This window comes from Grus americana, chromosome 3 (genome assembly GCF_028858705.1).
Source record: "Grus americana isolate bGruAme1 chromosome 3, bGruAme1.mat, whole genome shotgun sequence".
NCBI lineage: Eukaryota > Metazoa > Chordata > Aves > Gruiformes > Gruidae > Grus > Grus americana.
The window spans coordinates 24,342,044-24,363,710 of NC_072854.1; the positions used below are offsets into that span (position 1 = coordinate 24,342,044).

A 21,667-nucleotide genomic window follows, 5' to 3' on the forward strand; every position below is an offset into this window, starting at 1 on the left:
AAGGGTAATCATTTAGCAACCAGAAGGGAGACAATAGCAAGTTTTAGCAGGAAGTTTAACGAAAGGAGCTAATGGAGAATTTTCAGAGATGCTAGATTCTATCCCTATTGAAATACTTAGCTACACTTGGATATTATTTTCTGTGGTTTCTAACAGAGGGATTTTGTAGCAACTATACGAGCATTCCACAAAAAAAATGATTTGATTCTGTAGTTCGCAGAAAAGGAACTTTAAAAAAAAAGATAAAAAAGAGCACAGAAATATTTGCTAGTACAGTTAAGCATTTAAAAAAATGTTTCATGAAAGCTCTAGACAGTTTCATATTCCACAACCTGCAAAACAATTAATGAACAAACCAAAGTTTCAAAACAAAAATATGTCAAGAAAATTAATTACACAGACTGATAATGATCTGTTTTGGTACTGAGTATCCTAAATTTTGAGCAATCATTTTGGTATTCAGTATTATAAGTTTAAAATGTAAGTTAAGTTTATTGGCTTTGCTTTGAAAATATTACTTGTATGGCACCATTTTCCTTCACAGTTGAACAGTGGCACCCTCTGAGAATTCTGGTTTTTCTATTGGTAAATATATACCTCTCAATTTCACTGTACCTTATAGTACTTGATTAAAAGTTGATAGATGTAAAATATGGCTTTTATTAACGGCAAAATCATATTTTAAAAGTATGGATCTTAGTGTAATTGAAGGGAGGTAGTAGCAATGATAAGCTTAATTAGTTCTCAAAAATGGGAGATTAACTTCCTTGGACTTTAAAGCTGCCATCTCAAGAACTTGACACTTACCATCACAGCTGGGTAATGCATGATTCCACTGATGGTTTCTTTCACATATGAGTGGTTCTTCATCACTCAGTGTATATCCTGGATCACAGCTAAAAGTTACTGTAGAGCGGATATTAAAGTTGTTACCATGGCGATGGCCATTCACAGGAATCCCTGGGTCAAGGCAGGAATCTGATTCCAGAGTAACACCTGAAACACACAGATTTAATTTGTTTATTTCTCCTTTTTTTTCAGATAGTAAACAGAAAAACTCCCAAACAAAACACAAAATGAGTAAGACATGAGGAAGAAAAAGCCTCCCAAAGATACTTGTTAGCACTGCCTGAGAACTGATGTGGGATATAAAGCACTTTTTCTAGCTGTTGTCACTGACTCAGAGCACAGTTTTTCAATTTTCAATCTCATAGAACAGAGAAGCCCAAATGAAGTAGGAAAAGATTGGAGCTTTAACATATATTTTATCAAACAATGAAAAAAGAGCTAACAAAAGCACCGAAGATCTGAAACTATAGGAAGATATTAAGGTTCAAAGTATGAATACAAATTTTGCTAGTATATAAGTCACATTTGATTATTCCATTTCATGTATTAAATTTCTGATACTGCAGGACAATTCAACTTCCCTCTGTCATAGCAATGGTTATTTGACTTAGCAAAAGGCAGTATCGAAAAACTACAGTTGATGAACTCAGAAACTACATGTTAATTCCTACAGATACTATCCTATGCATCAAAAATAGACAATGAACATAGCTTACACAATTGTATAACTCTTATCTGACAGAAGGAGTCTTTAGTAATTATATCTTATAGCAGAGATTGAATAGTGTTTGGTAAATAAACCTGGAGCTATACACTGAACAAGGAAAAAACCCCAAGATTATCAAATGGAGGCTCATTAACTGAGCATTATCCATTATGCTTATAGTGATAGCAAACAATTGTGGAATTTAATCATGTAATGAGCTATAATGGATACATGCAAGGGAAACAAATAAAGACTCTCTATTGGGATGAAAGGATTTTCTTTTACTTTCTGTTACTACGTGTGGTGGGTTGACCTTGTCTGGTTGCCAGTCCCCTACCCAGCTGCTCTCTCACTCCCCCTCCTCAACAGGGCAGGGGGAGAAAATGAGAGGATAGAAAATAAGATGAAAAAGCCCATGGGCGGAGATAAAGACAGGGACATCACTTATCAATTACCATCACAGTCAAAACAAACTCAATTTGAGCAAAAATTAATTTAATGTATTGCCAATTAAAAATAGAGTAAGATGATGAGAAACAAAGACAAAAACTAAACCACCACCACCACCACTACCCTTTCTTCCCATGCTCAACTTCACTCCTTCATTCCCAACTCCTCTACCTTCTCCCCGTAACCCCAAGTGAAGCAGAGGGATGGGGAATGGGGGTTGTGGTCAGCCCATAACAGCCCCGCTCTTCTGCTCCTTTGTCCTCACACTTTTCCTGTGGTCCATCATGGGTCTTTCCCACAGGCTGCAGTCCTTCAGGATAAACCTGCTCCTGCATGGACCTGCACGGGCTGCAGCTTCCTTCAGGGAATATCCACCTGCTTGAACATGGGGCCCGCCATGGGCTGCAGGGTGGATATGTCCTCCACTGTGGTCTCTTCCATGGGCTGCAGGGAAACATCTGCCTGGGGCACCTCCTTCTTCCTGACCTTGGCCTTTGTAGGACTGTTTCTCACACTTTCTTTTCCTCACACCTCATTCACCTACACAGCATTTTGCCCTTTCTTACATACGCCTTCCTGGAGACACCCCCACCTCTGCTGCGGGGTTCAGCCATGCCCTGCGGTGGGTGGGTTGGAGCCGGCTGGAACCGGCTGTGTCCAGCACGGGGCAGCCCCGGCCTCTCCTCACAGCAGCTGCCCTGCAGCCCCCTACCGTAACCAAAACCTTGACACCTACACCCGATACAGTGTGTCATGTGCCTGAAACAAGAATGACTGAGTTAGAACCTCTTCAGTGGATGGGGACATTGTTCCTTCTTCTGTAAGAAGCTGAGCATGTCCAGAGAAAAACCTTGAGAATGCTAGCTGTGGTAGATAAAAAGAGAACTGAGAATATGAAGGACACAGCTAGCAGGAAGCCTGCAGTAAAAGGAAAAACTAGAAGCTGGCTGAAAACAGCAGGTGGCAAACACATAGTCAAGCCTCAGAGATAAGAGAGAGACCCAGAGGAGCCTGCGTAGCGTTTTTTGCAACCCAAAAAATCACTGACTTGTTAAAAAAAACTGTCCACAAAGTGACAGGAAGTAAATGTGTGTGTGTGGGGAACATTTATAAACACTTTAATGGTTTTCCTCATGTAATTATTTTGATCTACTTTGTTTTGAAAAATTATCTGTTTTGGGTCTCTTTAAATAACACTGGACTTTTCAGTTGAACATCCTTGTTAGCTTTTGGGATAAAACCTAGACATATCCACCTCAAAGCTCTGGCACCCATAGCTTTAACTTAAGTATTTTCACATTAATTTTCACATTAATTTCAGTATTTTGGTGCTGGGTTGGAAAGAACGCTGTAAATTGGCATGATTTCATATGGGTGATGTCATCACTCATAGATGCTGTGAAAGCCTTAAGCAACATTAGTTCTCCTGGGGTCTTTAGAGATTTTAGGTTCTTCCTCACAGGTGACCTGAATTTCTAGCATGACTCTTTCCAGTCTACTTTTTACCAAAGAAGTTCCTTTCTCAAAGCCAACTGCTGACAGTACAAAATTCTCTACAGCAGGGCGTTAGGCATTTCCTAGCTCCTTAGTCCCCTAAACACATCCTGAAGATGCTGGTCCTCTCAGCTGCCCGTGTATCTATAACCATTTCTGTGGATGTTGTACTCTCAGTTTACTGCTTTTACCCTGTTTTATTTATCCAGGACTACCACAAAACCTTAGGAATGAAGTACAAGGAGTTCAAATCTAAGGAAAAAATTATTTATCAGGGCATAAAGTAAAGGTTTTAGAATTATAGATATGAGGGTTGGAAGCAGGACTACAAACAAAAACAAAATCTCATAAATATTGACTAGCTTGCACAGAGAAATATTCCCTGTACCCTCCAGCTATTCTTTATCTCAGTTAGAATTCAGATTTGAAAGCTTATAATCTAGTTTTCATGAGGTATCCCTGCCATACTTAAATTCTAGATGAATAAGTTTCTTCTAGATTTGACTGCATGTTCTTAATGCAAATGTACCATGTGAGCTGACACACTACATTTTTAGATTCCTTTCACCTGTGTATTGGTTCTGGCTGGAATGGAGTTAATTTTCCCCACAGAAGGCCTCACAGTGCTGTGCTCTGTAGAAAGGTGTTGATAACACACCAGTGTTTTGACTACTGCTAGCAGTGCTGGCACAGCATCAAGGCTGTCTCTTCAGCATTCCCCCCTGCCACTAGTAGGCTGGGGGTGGGCAAGATCTTGGGAGGGGATGCAGCCAGGACAGCTGACCCAAACTGACCAAAGGGATATTCTATACCATATGACATCTGCTCAGCAACAAAAGCTGAGCGAAAGGAGGAGGAAGTGGGGGCATTCATTATTTATTATGTTTATCTTCCAGAGCAACTGCTACACATACTGAAGCCCTGCTTCCTGGGAAGTGGCCGGACATTGCCTGCTGATGGGAAGTTAGAAAATAAATTTTTTGGTTTTCCTTTTCTTCTGCATGCAGCCTTTTGCTTTATTAAACCACCTTTACCTTGACCCATGAGGTTTTTTCCACCTTATTTTTCTCCCCTCCCTGTCCTTCTGAGGAGGAGGGTGATAGAGCGGACTGGTGGACACCTGGTGTCTAACCAAGGTCAACCCACCAGAGTCCTTTTTGGCACCCAACATGAGGCACAAGACAATGGCAGTTTTGTATTAAGCATGCTATAGCTATAGTAGTTATTAAGTGGCAAGCTCCTGTGTGGGTCACAGAGTTTGTTGGCTGCACTGCTTATGTTTTTATTTTGCTGAGCTTGGGAACATGTTAATACAAATAATGGCTCTGTGCTCTGCCCTGGCATTGATGGCCTTTCTGTGCTGGGAGACCTATTTTGTGGGGATGATGAAGGAACTTGGGAGCATGCTAGTACAAACAATGGTTATGCGCCTGGCCCTGGCATTGATGTTATTGCTGTGCTGGGAGAGCTATCTCGTGGAGAAGGTGACGGAATACATCTCCTTCTCCCTACCCAGGATTGATGTGGATGGTTTTATTATGCAGGCTCCCAAGGTCCTTGTTCACCCTTATGTGAGCTGTTTAATACTACTAATTAATACTGTTGGCATATTATGGGTTTTGTGGAATCCAGTTTCATCCTGGTGTAAGAGAAGACAACTTTTGAGTGAGGTGATACTGAAATGTGCCCTGAGGCGGCCAGTTCCTGGGTGGCAGGGTGTGTGGAAGAATTTGAGCAGGTTCCTGGGATGGTTATCAGCTCCTCTAACCTGGGACTTTACATCTGAACATACAAGCAACCCTGGCAAACTGACACACCACCTGATAGAAGGGTGCCTTGCCTACCCCAATGAAAACCAGCTGCTTCTGTCACTGTACTGGCGCCTGGCCTGTGCCTGTCAAGCCGTAGTTCAGTACTCTCAGAGGACTGTGTTTGGAGCAGGGACCAAACTGCATCTGAGAACATCCTGGCTGGGACAGGGACCCAAACAACTACTACAGTAATTGCCCCAGTAGTGAAAAAGAAACAGTGGACAAGGAGAAAAATGGGTCCCTATCATCAATTAGTAAGGGAGGAGGAAGAAGAGAAAAGGTTTGATCAAGAAGCTGGTCCTTTGACAAAGAAATTGGAGGAAGGAGTGAGAGAAATCAGACAGGAAGCAGAGATTACCTGGTCCCTGACCTCATCAGAACTTCGAGACGTGGAAAGGTTACAGCCACCAGCCAGATGAGTGGATTGCTGCCTTGGCTGCTCTGATTCTGGGATAATGGGGCCGACAGTCAGCAATTGGAAGGTAAGGAAGCCCAACAGCTGGGACACCTTGCAAGAAACTGAGGAATTGAGAGAGGAATTGGAAAAGAGGCAGAAATTTGCAGTCTCTGGAGATGACTCCTCTCAAATTTGAGGGCAAGATATCCAGTCAAGGAAGATCTTGTGAACTCTCCAGGGAAGCTGACTACCACAGATGAAGGCATCCAGTACCTGAGCGAATTAGCAGTGCTGGAAGTCATCTACAGTGGTCTAGATAATGATGAGGTCTCCAAAGATCCAGAGGATGTCCTGAGCACATGGGTCATGTGGAGAAAGGTGATTCAACGTGCCGCAGCTTCATATTCTAACAGCTTGGCATCAATGTATTGCCTGGATATGGATACACCATCTGTGGAGAAAGTGTCTTCTTGGCTCCAAAACTTTGAAGAAAGTCTCTGTATCTCCTTATCCCTACAGGCCAGTGCCTTGGCTGTCAGGGATGCCCCAAGAAATCAGTCCTGTCCTGCCCTAATCACAGGAAAGGGAGCCCCAAGCACATGGTGCACTCTGGTTCTTCCTGCATGACTGGGGGAGGACATGAGGAAGTGGGATGGTGAATCCACCTTTAAGCTGGAAGCCCACGTACACGAACTGAGAGGGAAGACAGCTGTTAAGAAGGGGTCACCCAAGAAGGCTGTCAGTGTAGTTGCTGCAGAGACACAAGAAAGCAATCAGCGATCTCACAGACACAGAAGAACTAAAATCACCTCCCTTGATCCTGGCACTGCAGGGGTCAGACAGTGAATACTGTGACCAGGAACAAGAACAGAGGGTCTCTGCCCTTGGCCAGGAGGAGGAACAGGGATGACTGAATATACTGGACTGTGGATTCAATGGCCTGGCATATTAGACCAATAGAAGTATAAGGCTTTGGTAGACATTGGTGCACAGTGTACACTGGTACCATCAGGGTACAGGGGCACAGAACCTATCTGGATCTCTGGAGTGACAGGCAGATGCTAAGACTTGTCTGTATGGGAGGCTGAGGTGAGCTCAACAAGGGACAAGTGGGAAAAGCACCCTATTGTGAACAATCCAGAGGCCCCTTGTATCCTTAGCATAGACTATCTCAGGACAGGGTACTTCAAGGACCCAAAGGGGTACTGATGGGCTTTTGGTTTAGCCACTGTGAACACAGAGAAGATCAAACAGCTGTCTACCCTGCCTGGTCTCTTGGAAGATACCTTCGTTGTAGGATTGCTGCAAGCTGAAGAACAGCAGGTGCCAGTTGCTACCAGGACGGTGCACCAATGGCAATATCACACAAACCGAGACTCCCTGGCTCCCATCTGTGAGCTGATTCATCAACTGGAGAACCAGGGAGTCATCAGCAAGACTCACTCACCTTTTAATAGTCCTATATGGCCAGTGCAAAAGTCTGATGGAGGGTGGAGGCTAACAGTAGTCTATCATGGCCTGAATGAAGTGACACCACCACTGAGTGCTGCTGTACCAGACATGTTAGAGCTCCAATAGGAACTGGAGTTGAAGGCAGCCAAGTGGTATGCTACAATTGACATTGACAATGCATTTTTCTCAATTCCTTTGGCAGCAGAGTGCAGGCCACAGTTTGCTTTCATGTGGTGGGGTGTCCAGTACAGCTGGAACTGACTGTCCCACGGGTGGAAGCACAGTTCTAACCATTTGTCATGGACTAATCCAAAGTGCACTGGAAAAAGGTGATGCCCCTGAACATCTACAACCTGGCTTGAATTGCTTAATATAGACTCAAAGAACCCTTTTAAGTCTATAATATTATCCACTGTATGTGCCTTAAATAAATATTAATTGTGTATGAAATTTTAACTTTGATACACAATACATTTTTTTCAGACAAACTGTACTTCATGTTTTACGGGATGTTAAAGTAGATGGAGTAGCGCTCTTAAAATTCCTTCCTCTTAGGGCACCCTTCCACCCCTGCCTCAACACATCAACTGCTTTGGGATTCTGAATCACATATAACAGGTAAACTTATGAGTTTCTTTTTGAAATGATAACACTAGATTACATTGATTACGTTGTTTCAGATTTTTGCAAGGAGACCAAAAGCTGTAGCAACCCTATCAGCTTCCAAATTCCTGATTGAAATAGTGGTGCTATATAAATAAAAAAGTCAGCTCAGACAACAGAGCTTCATTCTCAAGGGAAATTATTCAGTATGTAAGATTTAGCAATCATAAACATAGCAGAAAAGAAATATTTTTTTTCCACTTCTTTGGACAATGATTTGGGGTTTTTTTCTTAATAGGAGATAACATAAGAAAAGCTTAACAATGGGCAGTACTGAAAGTCCTGACTACAAAAAGATAATATTAAACTATATATGAGAAATTCTGGCACCACAGTGATAAATTTTGGGCTCATGGTTGGAAAGAGTGGATTTAATACTATTCATAACAATTAGCCTATTAAATATAAGATTAAAGTCTGGGTGAAATCCATGTCTTTTCTCTCCCACCTCACATAATGCAATATTTCTCAAGACCATGCTCTGTAGCTCCCTCAATAAATGTTCCTTCCACTTTACTCCACGTAGCAGTGGCAATTAGATCAGCAAATAATTCTATCCTACAATTTAACCATTCTCTTTTCAAAGGAACATAACACACAATTCAAAGTAAACAGCAAACATACAAACAAAAGATTTTGTACATCACTGAATAATTGAAAAATATGGACAGTCATCCTCAAAAACTTCACTCTGTCAATATTGACATTTCATCAAACATTTATCAACCTGTTGTTAGCTATATTAGATGCTTCGTTGATTATTAAAATGCATGTTTTGCAAACAGAATTATAAGTGATTTTTAGAAACTGGTTTAATCATTAGATCCCATTAGATCTCTAAAGAGGAAATTAATTTGTTGCTGTAATACATGACGCACACAACAGCTGTACAGTCTTATATACTGCATACTCATACATATAACACACCTATACTTTTCACAGATCAAATCATTACAATAATTTTTTAAAATGGAATATTAAAATGTAAGATTGCTAAGAGGTTGTCTAAAGAATGCTCATTGCACAAAATGGATGAAGAAAATAAGTTTGGTAAGAAAACCAGAAAGCAAAACATGGCTGTGTGCTATAACCACTATGTTACTGTGTTGGGTTTGCGTGGCAGGGTTTTGGTGGCGGGGGGGCTACAGGGGTGGCTTCTGTGAGAAGCTGCTAGAAGCTCCCCCTGTGTCTGATAGAGCCAATGCCAGCCGGCTCTAAGACGGACCTGCCGCTGGCCAAGGCCAAGCCAATCAGCGCCTCTGTGATAACATATTTAAGAAGAAGAAAAACACTTAGAGAGCGAGCTTTTGCAGCCGGAGAGAGGAGTGAGAAGATGTAAGAAACTCTGCAGACACCAAGGTCAGTGCAGATGGAGGGGGAGGAGGAGCTCCAGGCGCCGGAGCAGAGATCCCCCTGCAGCCCGTGGTGAAGGCCATGGTGAAGCAGGCTGTCCCCCTGCAGCCCATGGAGGAAGGATGAGGGGGTGTAGCGATTCCACCTGCAGCCCGTGGAGGACCCCACGCCGGAGCAGGTGGAGGCACCTGAAGGAGGCTGCGGCCCGTGGGAAGCCCACGCTGGAGCAAGTTCCAGGCCGGACCGGTGGACCCGTGAAGAGGGGAGCCCACGCCAGGGCAGGTTTGCTGGCAGGACTTGTGGCCCCGTGGGGGACCCCACGCTGGAGCAGTTTGCTCCTGAAGGTCTGCACCCCGTGAGAGGGACTCCATGCTGGAGCAGGGGAACGATGAGAGGAGTCCTCCCCCTGAGGATGAAGAGGCGGCAGAAACACCGTGAGATGAACTGACCGTAACCCCCACTCCCCGTCCCCCTGTGCCGCTGAGGGGGGGGAAGGTTGAAGCCGGGAGTGAAGTTGAGCCCGGGAAGATGGGAGGGGTGGGGGGAAGTGTTTTAAGAGTTGATTTTATTTTCTCATTCCTCTACTCTGTTTTGCCTAGTAATAAATTAGATGAATTCCCTCTCTAAGTTTGGTCTGTTTTGCTCGTGACAACAATTAGTGAGTGATCTCTCCCTGTCCTTATCTCAACCTGCAAGCATTTCGTTATGCCTTTTCTCCCCTGTTTAGTGAATGAGGGGAGTGAGAGAGCGGCTCTGGTGGGCACCTGGCCCCCAGCCAGGCTCAACCCACCACAGTCTTTTTGGCGCCCAACGTGGGGCACGAGAAAATTGAGATAAGGACAGTAATTGGAGGAGGTAACGGGCAAAACATTGACTGAACTTAGCTTGAGAGCAAAATAGCGGTGAAGGGACGAGAGGTGGATTCTGTGTGTATTGTCTACTCTTGTTTAGTGTTGTGATAGTGTTGCTTTGATTCTGGTGGGGGGAATTTTTTTTCTTTTTCCTTGTTGATGTGATTAGTGTGTGTGTAGTTTTTCTGTTGAATGTATGTTTTAATAATTCTTAAATATGTGATTCACAGAGGCGAGGGGTGGAATGTGTTGGGTTTGCGTGGCAGGGTTTTGGTGGCGGGGGGGCTACAGGGGTGGCTTCTGTGAGAAGCTGCTAGAAGCTCCCCCTGTCTCTGATAGAGCCAATGCCAGCCGGCTCTAAGACGGACCCGCCGCTGGCCAAGGCCAAGCCAATCAGCGCCTCTGTGATAACATATTTAAGAAGAAGAAAAACACTTAGAGAGCGAGCTTTTGCAGCCGGAGAGAGGAGTGAGAAGATGTAAGAAACTCTGCAGACACCAAGGTCAGTGCAGATGGAGGGGGAGGAGGAGCTCCAGGCGCCGGAGCAGAGATCCCCCTGCAGCCCGTGGTGAAGGCCATGGTGAAGCAGGCTGTCCCCCTGCAGCCCATGGAGGAAGGATGAGGGGGTGTAGCGATTCCACCTGCAGCCCGTGGAGGACCCCACGCCGGAGCAGGTGGAGGCACCTGAAGGAGGCTGCGGCCCGTGGGAAGCCCACGCTGGAGCAAGTTCCAGGCCGGACCGGTGGACCCGTGAAGAGGGGAGCCCACGCCAGGGCAGGTTTGCTGGCAGGACTTGTGGCCCCGTGGGGGACCCCACGCTGGAGCAGTTTGCTCCTGAAGGTCTGCACCCCGTGAGAGGGACTCCATGCTGGAGCAGGGGAACGATGAGAGGAGTCCTCCCCCTGAGGATGAAGAAGCGGCAGAAACACCGTGAGATGAACTGACCGTAACCCCCACTCCCCGTCCCCCTGTGCCGCTGAGGGGGGGGGGAAGGTTGAAGCCGGGAGTGAAGTTGAGCCCGGGAAGATGGGAGGGGTGGGGGGAAGTGTTTTAAGAGTTGATTTTATTTTCTCATTCCTCTACTCTGTTTTGCCTAGTAATAAATTAGATGAATTCCCTCTCTAAGTTTGGTCTGTTTTGCTCGTGACAACAATTAGTGAGTGATCTCTCCCTGTCCTTATCTCAACCTGCAAGCATTTCGTTATGCCTTTTCTCCCCTGTTTAGTGAATGAGGGGAGTGAGAGAGCGGCTCTGGTGGGCACCTGGCCCCCAGCCAGGCTCAACCCACCACAGTTACCCATTCATGCTAGCCATGGAGCAGTTGCTGTGTTATGCAATGAATCTCAAAAACATTTTGAACAATGGAAGTGTTTCACCTGGAAGCTAGAGTGCTATTCTTTGTCATCAGTATAGAATCACACAGAACATAAAAAAGGCAGATGAGAAAAGCAATTTTTTGGACAGTAAGAAAAGAATATTGCCTAATAAAGAAGTTGATCATATAGGTAGGCTTACTCTAACTATTAAGGGAGAATAGTGTAAATTATCTTTGTTTTGAAAAATGCATTTTTTTTAAAAAATAGAATAGGTGCTTGCTTGTCAGAATGTGATTCCAAAAATTAGAGACAGAGGCCACACAGTTAAATTAGGAGACAGCCCATTCTCTGGCACCAATTTCAAAGCATGATTCAGCTAACATTCATACAGATAAAATCTTGCTCACTTTTAGTAAGACTTGCCTTTTGAGAACAGTCTCTGGCTGAAGTTATTCCTAGAACTATGTCCAGGTACTGTATGGGAAGATGCTAGCTGGCATGGGTCAAAATCTTACAAGGGATTGTGCTCAAACTATATGAATCACAGAATCATAGAATGATTTGTGTTGGAAGGGACCTCAAAGATCATCTAGTTCCAACCCCCCTGCCATGGGCAGGGACACTGCAAGACTGAAGCTAAGACTTGAGATTTTCTAACTTACTGGATCAGATATAGCTCAAGAGGGCAGAAATGCTTCCCTGTAATTTTGCAAGGGTAAATTAGACTCAGAGAACTGCAAGCTTGCTTACACACTTAGTCCTGGTGTTCTTCCAGTGGCTCCTAAGAGTGCAGTGGTGAGTGACTGCATTTGAATTGTTGTCACAATAGTGACACTAAACCAAAATATTGTTACATCACTAAAAACTGTGATACAGTCAACAGATTTAAAAAAAATTGTGTTAGAGGAACATATTAATGATGTTATAAAGGAGAAGGGGAAGCAAAGGTGCTTGAAAATGGGAAGAGAGAAGTGGGAGAGTGACGGTAGTGGAAGGGGGCAGAGGTAAAGGATGAAAGGGAAGAGGGGGGGTCATGCTATTATTGCAAGAGTGTTTTTTCATTCCTTTTCCATATAAAATTTGAAAAAATCTTTCTCTAAATAATTTCTGGAGGGTATTTCCAAGTGATAGAGCATAACATAGTCAAATTTAGGAGAGCACTGGGGTGCATATTATTTTTGTTAATGAGCAATGGAAATCATTTAGAATGGCAGAACTAGCAGCATGTCAACTCTGTCCTGCTCACTGCTTACAGGGAGCACAGGCATTTTAGCAGAGTTCTAGACTGAACTCCAGGGATAGCTGCAATTCTTACCTGCTAGACACACAAGACTGTTACCATGCCTTCCCTCCTGCCTTCCAAGTCATCCTTTTTCTAGACTAAACAAGCACAGACCTTTCAATGACCTCATATGTGTCATGTTTTCCATGTTAACAACCTCCTACTTCTTTTAAACCAGGTCCCAAACTGAACACAATTTTCTCTTTGGTCATAAAATGAAGTGAAATAAGTATTTTGCAAGTCCTAGGTAAAATAGTCCTGTAAACAAAAATTGTGTTTCCTGTATTTTTTTTATTATTATTAACTACAACAGCCAGAAGACTTTTTGCATTACTACTACATTTTTCTCTAGATTATGTTCTGTGTTAAAAACATATCCTTTTCTATTATATTTCTATTTTGTATTTGTGCCTGTCATTTCTCCTTCCCCATTTATGGTTAGCATGTTTCTTTACAGAATTTTATATTTTTTATTTCTTCAGTTCATCTAGCTTGTTTTGAATTCTAACCCTCTCCATCATAGTGCTTGATATAATTGTAGGTTGGAATCCTCCTCAGAATTTGTAAGTGTTCTTCTTATATTATCATCAAAACTGTTAATAAAAATATCAAATAGTTTTGGATCTAGGCCAGTTCACAGCAGGATCCCTTCAAATTTGAGTTAGACAATGAACTACTGTGGTGGGTTGACCCTGGCTGGACGCTGGCTGCTCTTGGCATAAAAGTTTTTAAAATTGTTCACAGCATCAGAGAAGCACGTAACGGTTCAGGTTGGAAGGAACCTCTGGAGGTCATCTGGTCCAATCCCCCTGCTCAAGCAGAGTCACCTGGAGCTGGTTGCACAGGACATTGTCTGGATGCATTTTTAGTATCTCCAAGTATGGAGATTCCACAGCCTCTCTGGGCTTTTCCCAGTGCTTGCTGAAGTGCTTGTTGTGCCTGTAATAATTTAATCTAGACCAAATTTCTATATTTTCTCTGGAAGACTTCTAAAAGCCTCATAAATGTCAACACAGAGCTGTTTCTTTCCCTTTCCATTTCTAAATCTACAAAACCAGTTAACCTGTCAAGAAAGAAATTAGATTGGCTTGACATATCTGGTCTTATCAGATACAAATCGTTTGTTCCTTATCATCTTGTTTATCAGCTTGAAACTATTATCTTTAAAGTGTGAAGATAAAACTAATGTCCTTGATCCTTCTGGTCCTCACCTTTTCCTTCTTTTTTTTTTTTTCCCCCCTCCTTTCTTTGAAAGGCATATGCCCTTCTGCAATTGTTTGAAACTTCCCTACAGTTTTGAATTTTCAGACAGTGAAGACTGCTTCTGCTTTGCCTTTAAGGATAGCACAGGGAATTTCAACAGTCCCTGATGAATAAAGTATATATGTATTATCTCAACATTGTGTAGTACCCTCTTCCTATATTCTGTATTCTTACCTTGTAAACGTTCACTTAATTGTGTTAAGTACATGGTCAAAATTAAGCTTCTCTGTAAATGTTGCAAAACAGAATGTTTAGTCTTTCCTGTGACATTTGATGTTTGCTCAAATTCTTATTAAGTGGTGACTTTTTTCCCCTCTTATTTTTAATATATTTATAGATTTTTTTTTTGTTACTGTCTTTCTGTCTCTTGCTTCTGTATAAATATGTACTTTGTATTTTCTGATTTTATCCCAAGAGATCTGTGTTATTCTTTGATGGCCATCTATAGCAATGTTTGACTACATCCAACATTTACATGATTAACTTTTCATTTACACATCATTAAAAGGAATTTTTAAATAACTACAGAAATTCATAGTAGTTTTTTCTTTCTCTCCAAAAAAATACCATTTGCTGTTGGGCCTTAATATCATCTCTTTTATAAATGACTTTCAGAATTCATTCTTAAGAACATTTACCTATCGATTTCTCAAACTTGGTGAAGTTTAGATTTCTGAAAACCATCGACTTGATCACAATTGTGTTGCCTCATTCTTTCATTTCTTAAGAATCATAAACTTTGCTATTTCATGGACACTTTCACAAAATTCGCCTTTCTTATGCAGACTGTCTATTGGTTCTTCTTATCAGTCAGAGTAAAATCGACTGCTGAAACAAAAAGTTCTTCCCCAACATTCCAAAAAACTTTTTTCAGTGAGTGTGTCCTGCCAGTGAAAAATTGACGAATCTTTTCTTCACATCCAGACTATTCACAAGGATTATTTTTTCTTCAAATGAAAAACTGTAAGGGAGTTTTTTGTTTCTATGTTATCCTTGCTAGAACTGATTGTGGGCTGTCTGAATGATCTTGACACTTTAAGTCCATGAAGATTGCATACTCGTGGATTTAAAAAGTTATTTTCCAAAACCTAATCTAAATAAATATCTAATTTTACACATTATGAATGAAGTATTACCTTTATCTATTTATTATAGATAACATTTCATTAAAGGAAAATCACAACACTAATTTTACTAGATTTTTTAAATTACCTAAAAGGAAAGTTTTTACAAAGGTGAGTGGCTTTAAACAATTTTTCCTCACTATGTACAAGAACTGTAATGCTTATCAAATGCATACTGATGTACATGGTAATATGGGATGATTACTGTCTCAATGCATAACTAAGATGTCTGTTCCATTTTTCAGATAAATTTTAGTATAGAAGGAAATGTTACTCCCTAAATAAACACAGACTGTAAAATTATCTGGATTTAAGAAATAATTGTTCAATTTTCTTTGAAAATTATCATGTTTTCTTGTTTAAGGAAAGATACATTTCAAAAATACTTTAATAAAAGGTGGCTTTACATTAATGGAATCTGTGCATAAAGGTATTTCTATCTGGTTTGGTTTAAGAAAAAGACTAAGATTTCACAATCTACCTCACAGAATGAGGAGCTGCAAAAAAACCCCAAACCCACATAACTAGGGAAGTTGAGAGATCAGGGAGATGTGAGGCATGAGGCAAGGTGGTCAAAAGAATATAGATGAATTATTCTTGATAACATCATTGACTATTTTATCAGTAGTTTTACTTAAAGAATATTATGGGCACTTTATTAATTTTTCAGATGCATAAGAGTTGACCTACATTGTCTTGCATTAGCTATGTTAGAAGTGTCATCAAAAAGCTGAATTACAGACATTTAAGGCAGGGAATTAACAAATTGCCTTCACATCTGAAGTACCTTTAAGGGGTCACATTTTTATTAAAGCTGTATTACGGGCATATTTTAGTTTAATAGATTATTACTGCCATCTCAGTAGCAACTCAGTATAGCTTATATTGAGCTTTTTCTTTTAAGCAAGATTAAGATCCTTCTGCTTCACAGTTCCATGATTTAATTTATCTTCAAAGTTATGACTATAATTGGAAGACTTTTAGGACACTTCCAAATAAGATAGTTATTTGAATTTCCAAAGAAAATATTCAGAAACTTTTCTTAAAACTTACAATTGACTGCCTTTCCTTCTACAAGTGGAAGAAGTGTACAACAAATAGAAGTTCCATTGTGATATCTTTAACATCACCAACTTCTATAGTTAAGCCTGCAAGGGCAATCAAAATATAATTTGGCTCTCCTCCGTTTCTGACAGATGACTCAGCATCTCCATAGGGTTTTTCCACCCAGTTTTGTTCTTTGAAAACACTGACTTAATCTGCTTAGTACTTCTATGTTACTGGTTATAACTACCTTCCCTCTGGCACATGCACATTTGTCAATATAGAGGTAAGGATCAAGGAACGATGTATGTCTGATACCCACTACGGAAATGCTTCAGGAGCTCTCAGTGCTGACTAGCACGAGAAGACAGGTTCTGTGACAAATTCCAGTTGCATTACATGAACATTTACAACACAATACAACATGGACACAATTTTTGTTCTGTGAGAAACCCAGTGTGAGAAGAAGCCAATATAAACAGTGAGGCTGTGACTGACTTAAGGAGCCTTGTGGAGCAAATGCACTGACATAGGTATGAAGTGTTTAGCAAGCTTTCTCTGTACAACTTATGCTGTGAATATGGACATACCCATCCAGTTGGTGAGAGATAAAAGGTCTCTGTTTATATTGCATTTTTTTTCTACAGTGTGGACATTCAGGGCTAGGTTCGATTTCAGTTTATGATGTTTCCATTGATGTGTCTATAGGCTTGTTTGGTCTTTAAGCTCCTTTCATAGTCAAAAGAGATTGGATCATCCCAGTCAGGACAAACTAGGGAGCAGTTTATTCAGCAAAGTTAGAAGGATAGAAATTTTCTTGTCTCGATATATGTTTCTAGTGCTATCCTATCATAACCAGGATGTCTCCATGGAACTGGTAGACATGGCAAAGGACTTGTGAAAGATCCAAATCAGTAGTTCAGTACTTGGCAACTAGCTGGCATAATACCTAAAGTAATTCTTACTCTCCATGCTTATGCAATCAAATATAGCCCCTGGATTCTAATTCAGAGTTTACTGAATTGCTTCATGGACTCTATTTATTGCATTAACCAGATCTCCGTTGCCCAAAATGTAAGCTTCAGGCTCTCGACACTTCCATGTTGACACAAATGTATATGTTTAATCTGCCAGCTGAATATCATTCACAATGACACAAAAGCATAAGAGAAATAGGAGTCACTGTCTGTAACTAAGAAAGCATGTTAAGCTTTTTGTTAATACCTATTTAAATTCAATTTTCAGATAACTATTTAATTGGAAATGTAATTCACAGAAAAATAAACAACCTCACCCTTGAACTGAGAACTTCAAATCATTTACTCTTTCTTAATTTGTTTTCATCTTCTTACTCATTTCTAAGCAAAAAATAATACAAGCCACCCCTTTAAATGTTACTTCTACAGAAAGAGAAAGATGCTTTATTCAGGGAGTCAATCTGCTCAGAAATAGCCTGTAAAACAAAATTTTTAGCTTTTATTATGAATTTTAAAATTGGAAATTTATTAGGGTTTTTTATAGAAAAGGCTTTTTTAATATTTTGTGCATGGGAATGATATGTAAAAGTAGAGGAAGATAGTTTACTAGCCTTTTGTCATCTTTACTTGTTGAAGATGTAATCAAGTTTCAAGGTTTAAAGTGCACTAATCAAATCTAATGCTGACATTTTGTCAGACTACCAAGAGAAATAGCACTGAAAAACTACTGTCATGTGTGTCTGAGATGATAGTAAATTTTTCAACAAAGATAAAAAGCAAATATATAAATATTGTTCTAAATAATTTCATAATTAAACTTTCCTCTTTAAGAATGTGTAGTACAGATATTTTATTACTAATTGTTTTAATTTTTAACAGAACAAAAGACATCTACCTGACAGGGGGCTTAAAATATAAACACAAAATTATAAATATTTAAGGACTGTATTACAAAATGTAACAGCAACATTTAGATCCAATACAATCAGGGAAAATCAGCATCTGCACATAACTCATGCAGAAACCTACCTACTGTTCCTTGGCTTTACATGATTTAGCAGCCTTGCAGCTTACCATACTATCGTCTGTTCAGCCATTACCACCACGCCTGAGCCAAAGGTAAAAGAAGCTATGCAGAATTTTCAAGTTATGATGTAGCTATGAAATATAAGTTTAGGCACTTATTCCAGAAGCAATATGACAGCAAATTTACTGGTTAGTTTCCAGATAAGACCAATTGATAAAAGCACTGTTATTTGTTTAGCACGACCACACTAAACATGAGCTTTCTTTATTCAGTACTTAAGTGAATGGCTATACTATCATATACAAAGATCAGTATGACCTCAGAAAGTTTAATACATGTCATTTTATATATATATAATTTAAAAGCAAATGCTATTATAATGATTCTATAGTTCACATGGAGATATTAATTTGCATTTATTAGCATTTTTTAATCATTGTGGATAAGTCCCAATTCTGCTCAGTACTGCAAAAGTGTTTTAAAACCAGAGGAAAAAAGGGAGAGAAAGAAAAAGTGAGAGAGAAGGCAAAAAACCCCAAACCAAAAAAAAAAAGGACAATATATCTTTACCCATAAGGGCAAGTTTCTAAAATTACTCTCCATTTGATTAAACACTTAGGTCCATAAACATTCTGAATAACATACAAGAACTCATTTCCAAAATGAATCAATGGTTTCAGAGTTATCTGTCAGTACAGCATAGAGAAAACATAATTTGTTCTTATACAAATATAATTACTGAAGTTTATTTGTTCACATTTGTTTGCCAATTTTAAAATTTAATGTTATTTTCAAAATTAAATAAAAATCTATCAGAGAAATATCAGACTTACTTTCATAGTGAATTAGGAAACCAACACTGGAACGACTGTTGTCCGTAGTGAACAGCAGATACATGTAATTTCCAGTACTGATAAGGAACTGAGGTGCTTGTGTTCCATGGTATTCTCCAATTAATGGTGATGAGTTAGCTGGCCCATCTCTGACTTCCAAAGTATCATAATTAACTTCAGTCTGAAATCTAAAAAGGAATATGTAAGTCAGCTGGTAGGTAGGTAAATGATGTTATTTTCTTTAACTGTTAGAAATGCAACCCATGTGTAACTGATCAAGTATATCATATGTATAAAATTTCACGTATCTACGGATCCATCGGTATATTACTGAGGATAACAACTAAGGAAGGTTTTACACATTTTTTTCCTTGCTTTGTTGTGTCTGGTATCATATAAAATTCATAAGGGATGTCATATACTTCAGATCAACCATATGACTGGGCTTCAGAAAGACATTTAGTGGGGAATCTGGGTACAAAAATGCAAATTGTCTCAAAGAACACTGAAGATCTAAGAAATTTTTTGCCCTCAGGTTAAGTAATAGTTGGACATCCTAGTAACATCTTCAAAAATATTTCACGATTTGATCTCAATAATTTCATTATTTGATATTTGACAAAAGGTGTTTTGCATATTCAACTGTTTAATTTTTTAGCCAAAGATTCTTTTCTAACATAGTTTGCTACTTTACTATTAAATAATTATTTTTGTCCTATGAAGTAAAGCAATGCAAAAATACTAAACAAATCTAGCCCTCATTTAGAAATTTGTTTCAGTTATAACAAGCAGAATTCCTTAGTTTATCTCAATGTGTCAAAGAAACAGATAATATAGACAAGGATGGAAGAAGAGGAGACTAACGAGATAGTTGATTTACAAGAACAAATAACTTTAAAATCAACAGCAGAGTCAAAGTCTGTGCCAGTCACAAAACCACATCACAATTCTCCAGTTCATAAAGGATGTCTACATGTGCAGTCATCCACTACTAGTTGTTCTTAAACAGCTCAAATCTGTTCTTTCTGCAGATGAAACTTTGACTGGCATTTTCACATCAGATGCTTTTCAAGAGAGTGGTTATATCAGATACTCTTGCAAACTGCAGCATCTAAACCATGGACACATCAATTTTCATGTCAACAAAGTTTGTGCTATTACATAGATATCTATACTGGTCTAAATATATTTGCCTGCAAACCCAATATTCTTATTTTCATAAGATGTTTATCTTTCAGAAATGCATATGTTCTGAGATTTTCTCTTCTTTTCCCATAAGGATTATTAGTTCAACTTCTGAGAGCAACAAACTCTGTCCCTATGCAATACACCACTTTGAAAAAAGTGAATGCCCTTAAGCTGTCTTGCCAATATGGGACACATTTAGTGGATCTGGAGATAAGAAACTGTGTTCTTGTAATTAAAGAAAACTGAAAATTATCCGACATTCAGAAAAGGGGAAATATATGGGACATTTCTTCAAAGTGTAAATAAACTGTATACTTTGTTAGGTAATGATGACAGAATGAACGCGTTCCGCAGCCAGGCCATTATATTTTACAGACCAATCAGCATTGGACATGTAAAATTATCTTCACAGACACATCAGAATCAGTAACAGCAAGTTCCAATTTAGCAAGTGTTTAGTAGTCTCTATAGTTCTTCTCTCATGATTGCCTGAAAACAAAAGCACATTCAGAAATCGGAAAGTATTTGCTTAACTATCAGAGCTAATCACTGCTTGGAAACCAGCTTACGCCCTTCATATCGTTCCTTCTTCTTCGGATAGAAAACTCTCTAAATTTATGGTGCTTTCAACCTAGCTACCTAGTCTATTTGGATTTGTTTGCTAAAGTCCCGATGATTGCCTTTACTGCTATCTATCCACTCTGACAGTGGAATACAGGGCTTGCAGGCTTGCTAATACATTAAGCATTTTCAGGACCAGTTTCTGGCAGCGAAGCCAGCTAGCATGGAATGGCCTATATCCATACTATTAAATACATCCTTTAGCCTCTCAAACAGGGAGATATTATCCAAATTTCCTATTATGAATGGTTGCTTGCCCACACTAACTCCTGACCATGCTTGATAATTATTTGGGAGAATGCTAGTTGGCAAGCTGAAGAAGTATGTTAGAGACTATTTCAGCAATTTAACTGCACAAACACATGAGTTCTTGTGTCTGGGAAGGTTCTCTGGTTCTGTTTAATTTACCAAAATAGACAGTCACAGAGGGCATCACTAAAGTACTTGACAGATTTTCAGTACTTTACTATAATTTCAGAGATTATACATTGATTTACCCTGCAGCAGAATGAGGAAAACAGACAGATACCCTAGGCTGGTTTAAATACTTTATTTGTACTCATAATGAATGGACTCAAGATCAATAATTCAATAGTTCAATTATTTTGACAGTTATGTTTGTGAGTGAAACTAATTAGGAATAAAGTGCTCTCAGCCAGCAACTGCAGTTTTCTTAGCAGGGTGGTATTACAACAATGGGTTGCAAACCCTTGCTGGAGACAGAAAACTTAAAATAACTCCTACAGGAATTGCTACCCATTACAATGATCTTTATTCCCAGTAGGTTCTTGCTCATGTCAATATTTCTAGTCCACTTGTCTGTTTTGGGGGCGGTGGTTTTTTAGGTTTGTGTTTGTTTTGCAATCTTTGCACTATCACTGAAATGATAAATAAAGATAATTTATTATTGGAAGTTCTGCATCCCTGGTGAAAGTACTTAATTAAGAGTTACTTTTTGGTTTTTAA

General features: G+C 39.8%; 1 protein-coding gene across 1 annotated transcript in view; it reads right to left on the reverse strand.

Annotated features, from left to right (window-relative positions):
• CSMD1 (CUB and Sushi multiple domains 1) overlaps nt 1-21,667 on the reverse strand; it is a 1,238,533-nt gene that overhangs the window by 284,157 nt on the left and 932,709 nt on the right. Inside the window, exons 17-18 of the mRNA XM_054821261.1 lie at nt 18,893-19,080; nt 808-996 (exon numbers count right to left, since the gene is read on the reverse strand). Coding sequence (XP_054677236.1) covers nt 808-996; nt 18,893-19,080 — 377 coding nt within the window. The remainder of the gene's footprint in view (nt 1-807; nt 997-18,892; nt 19,081-21,667) is intronic.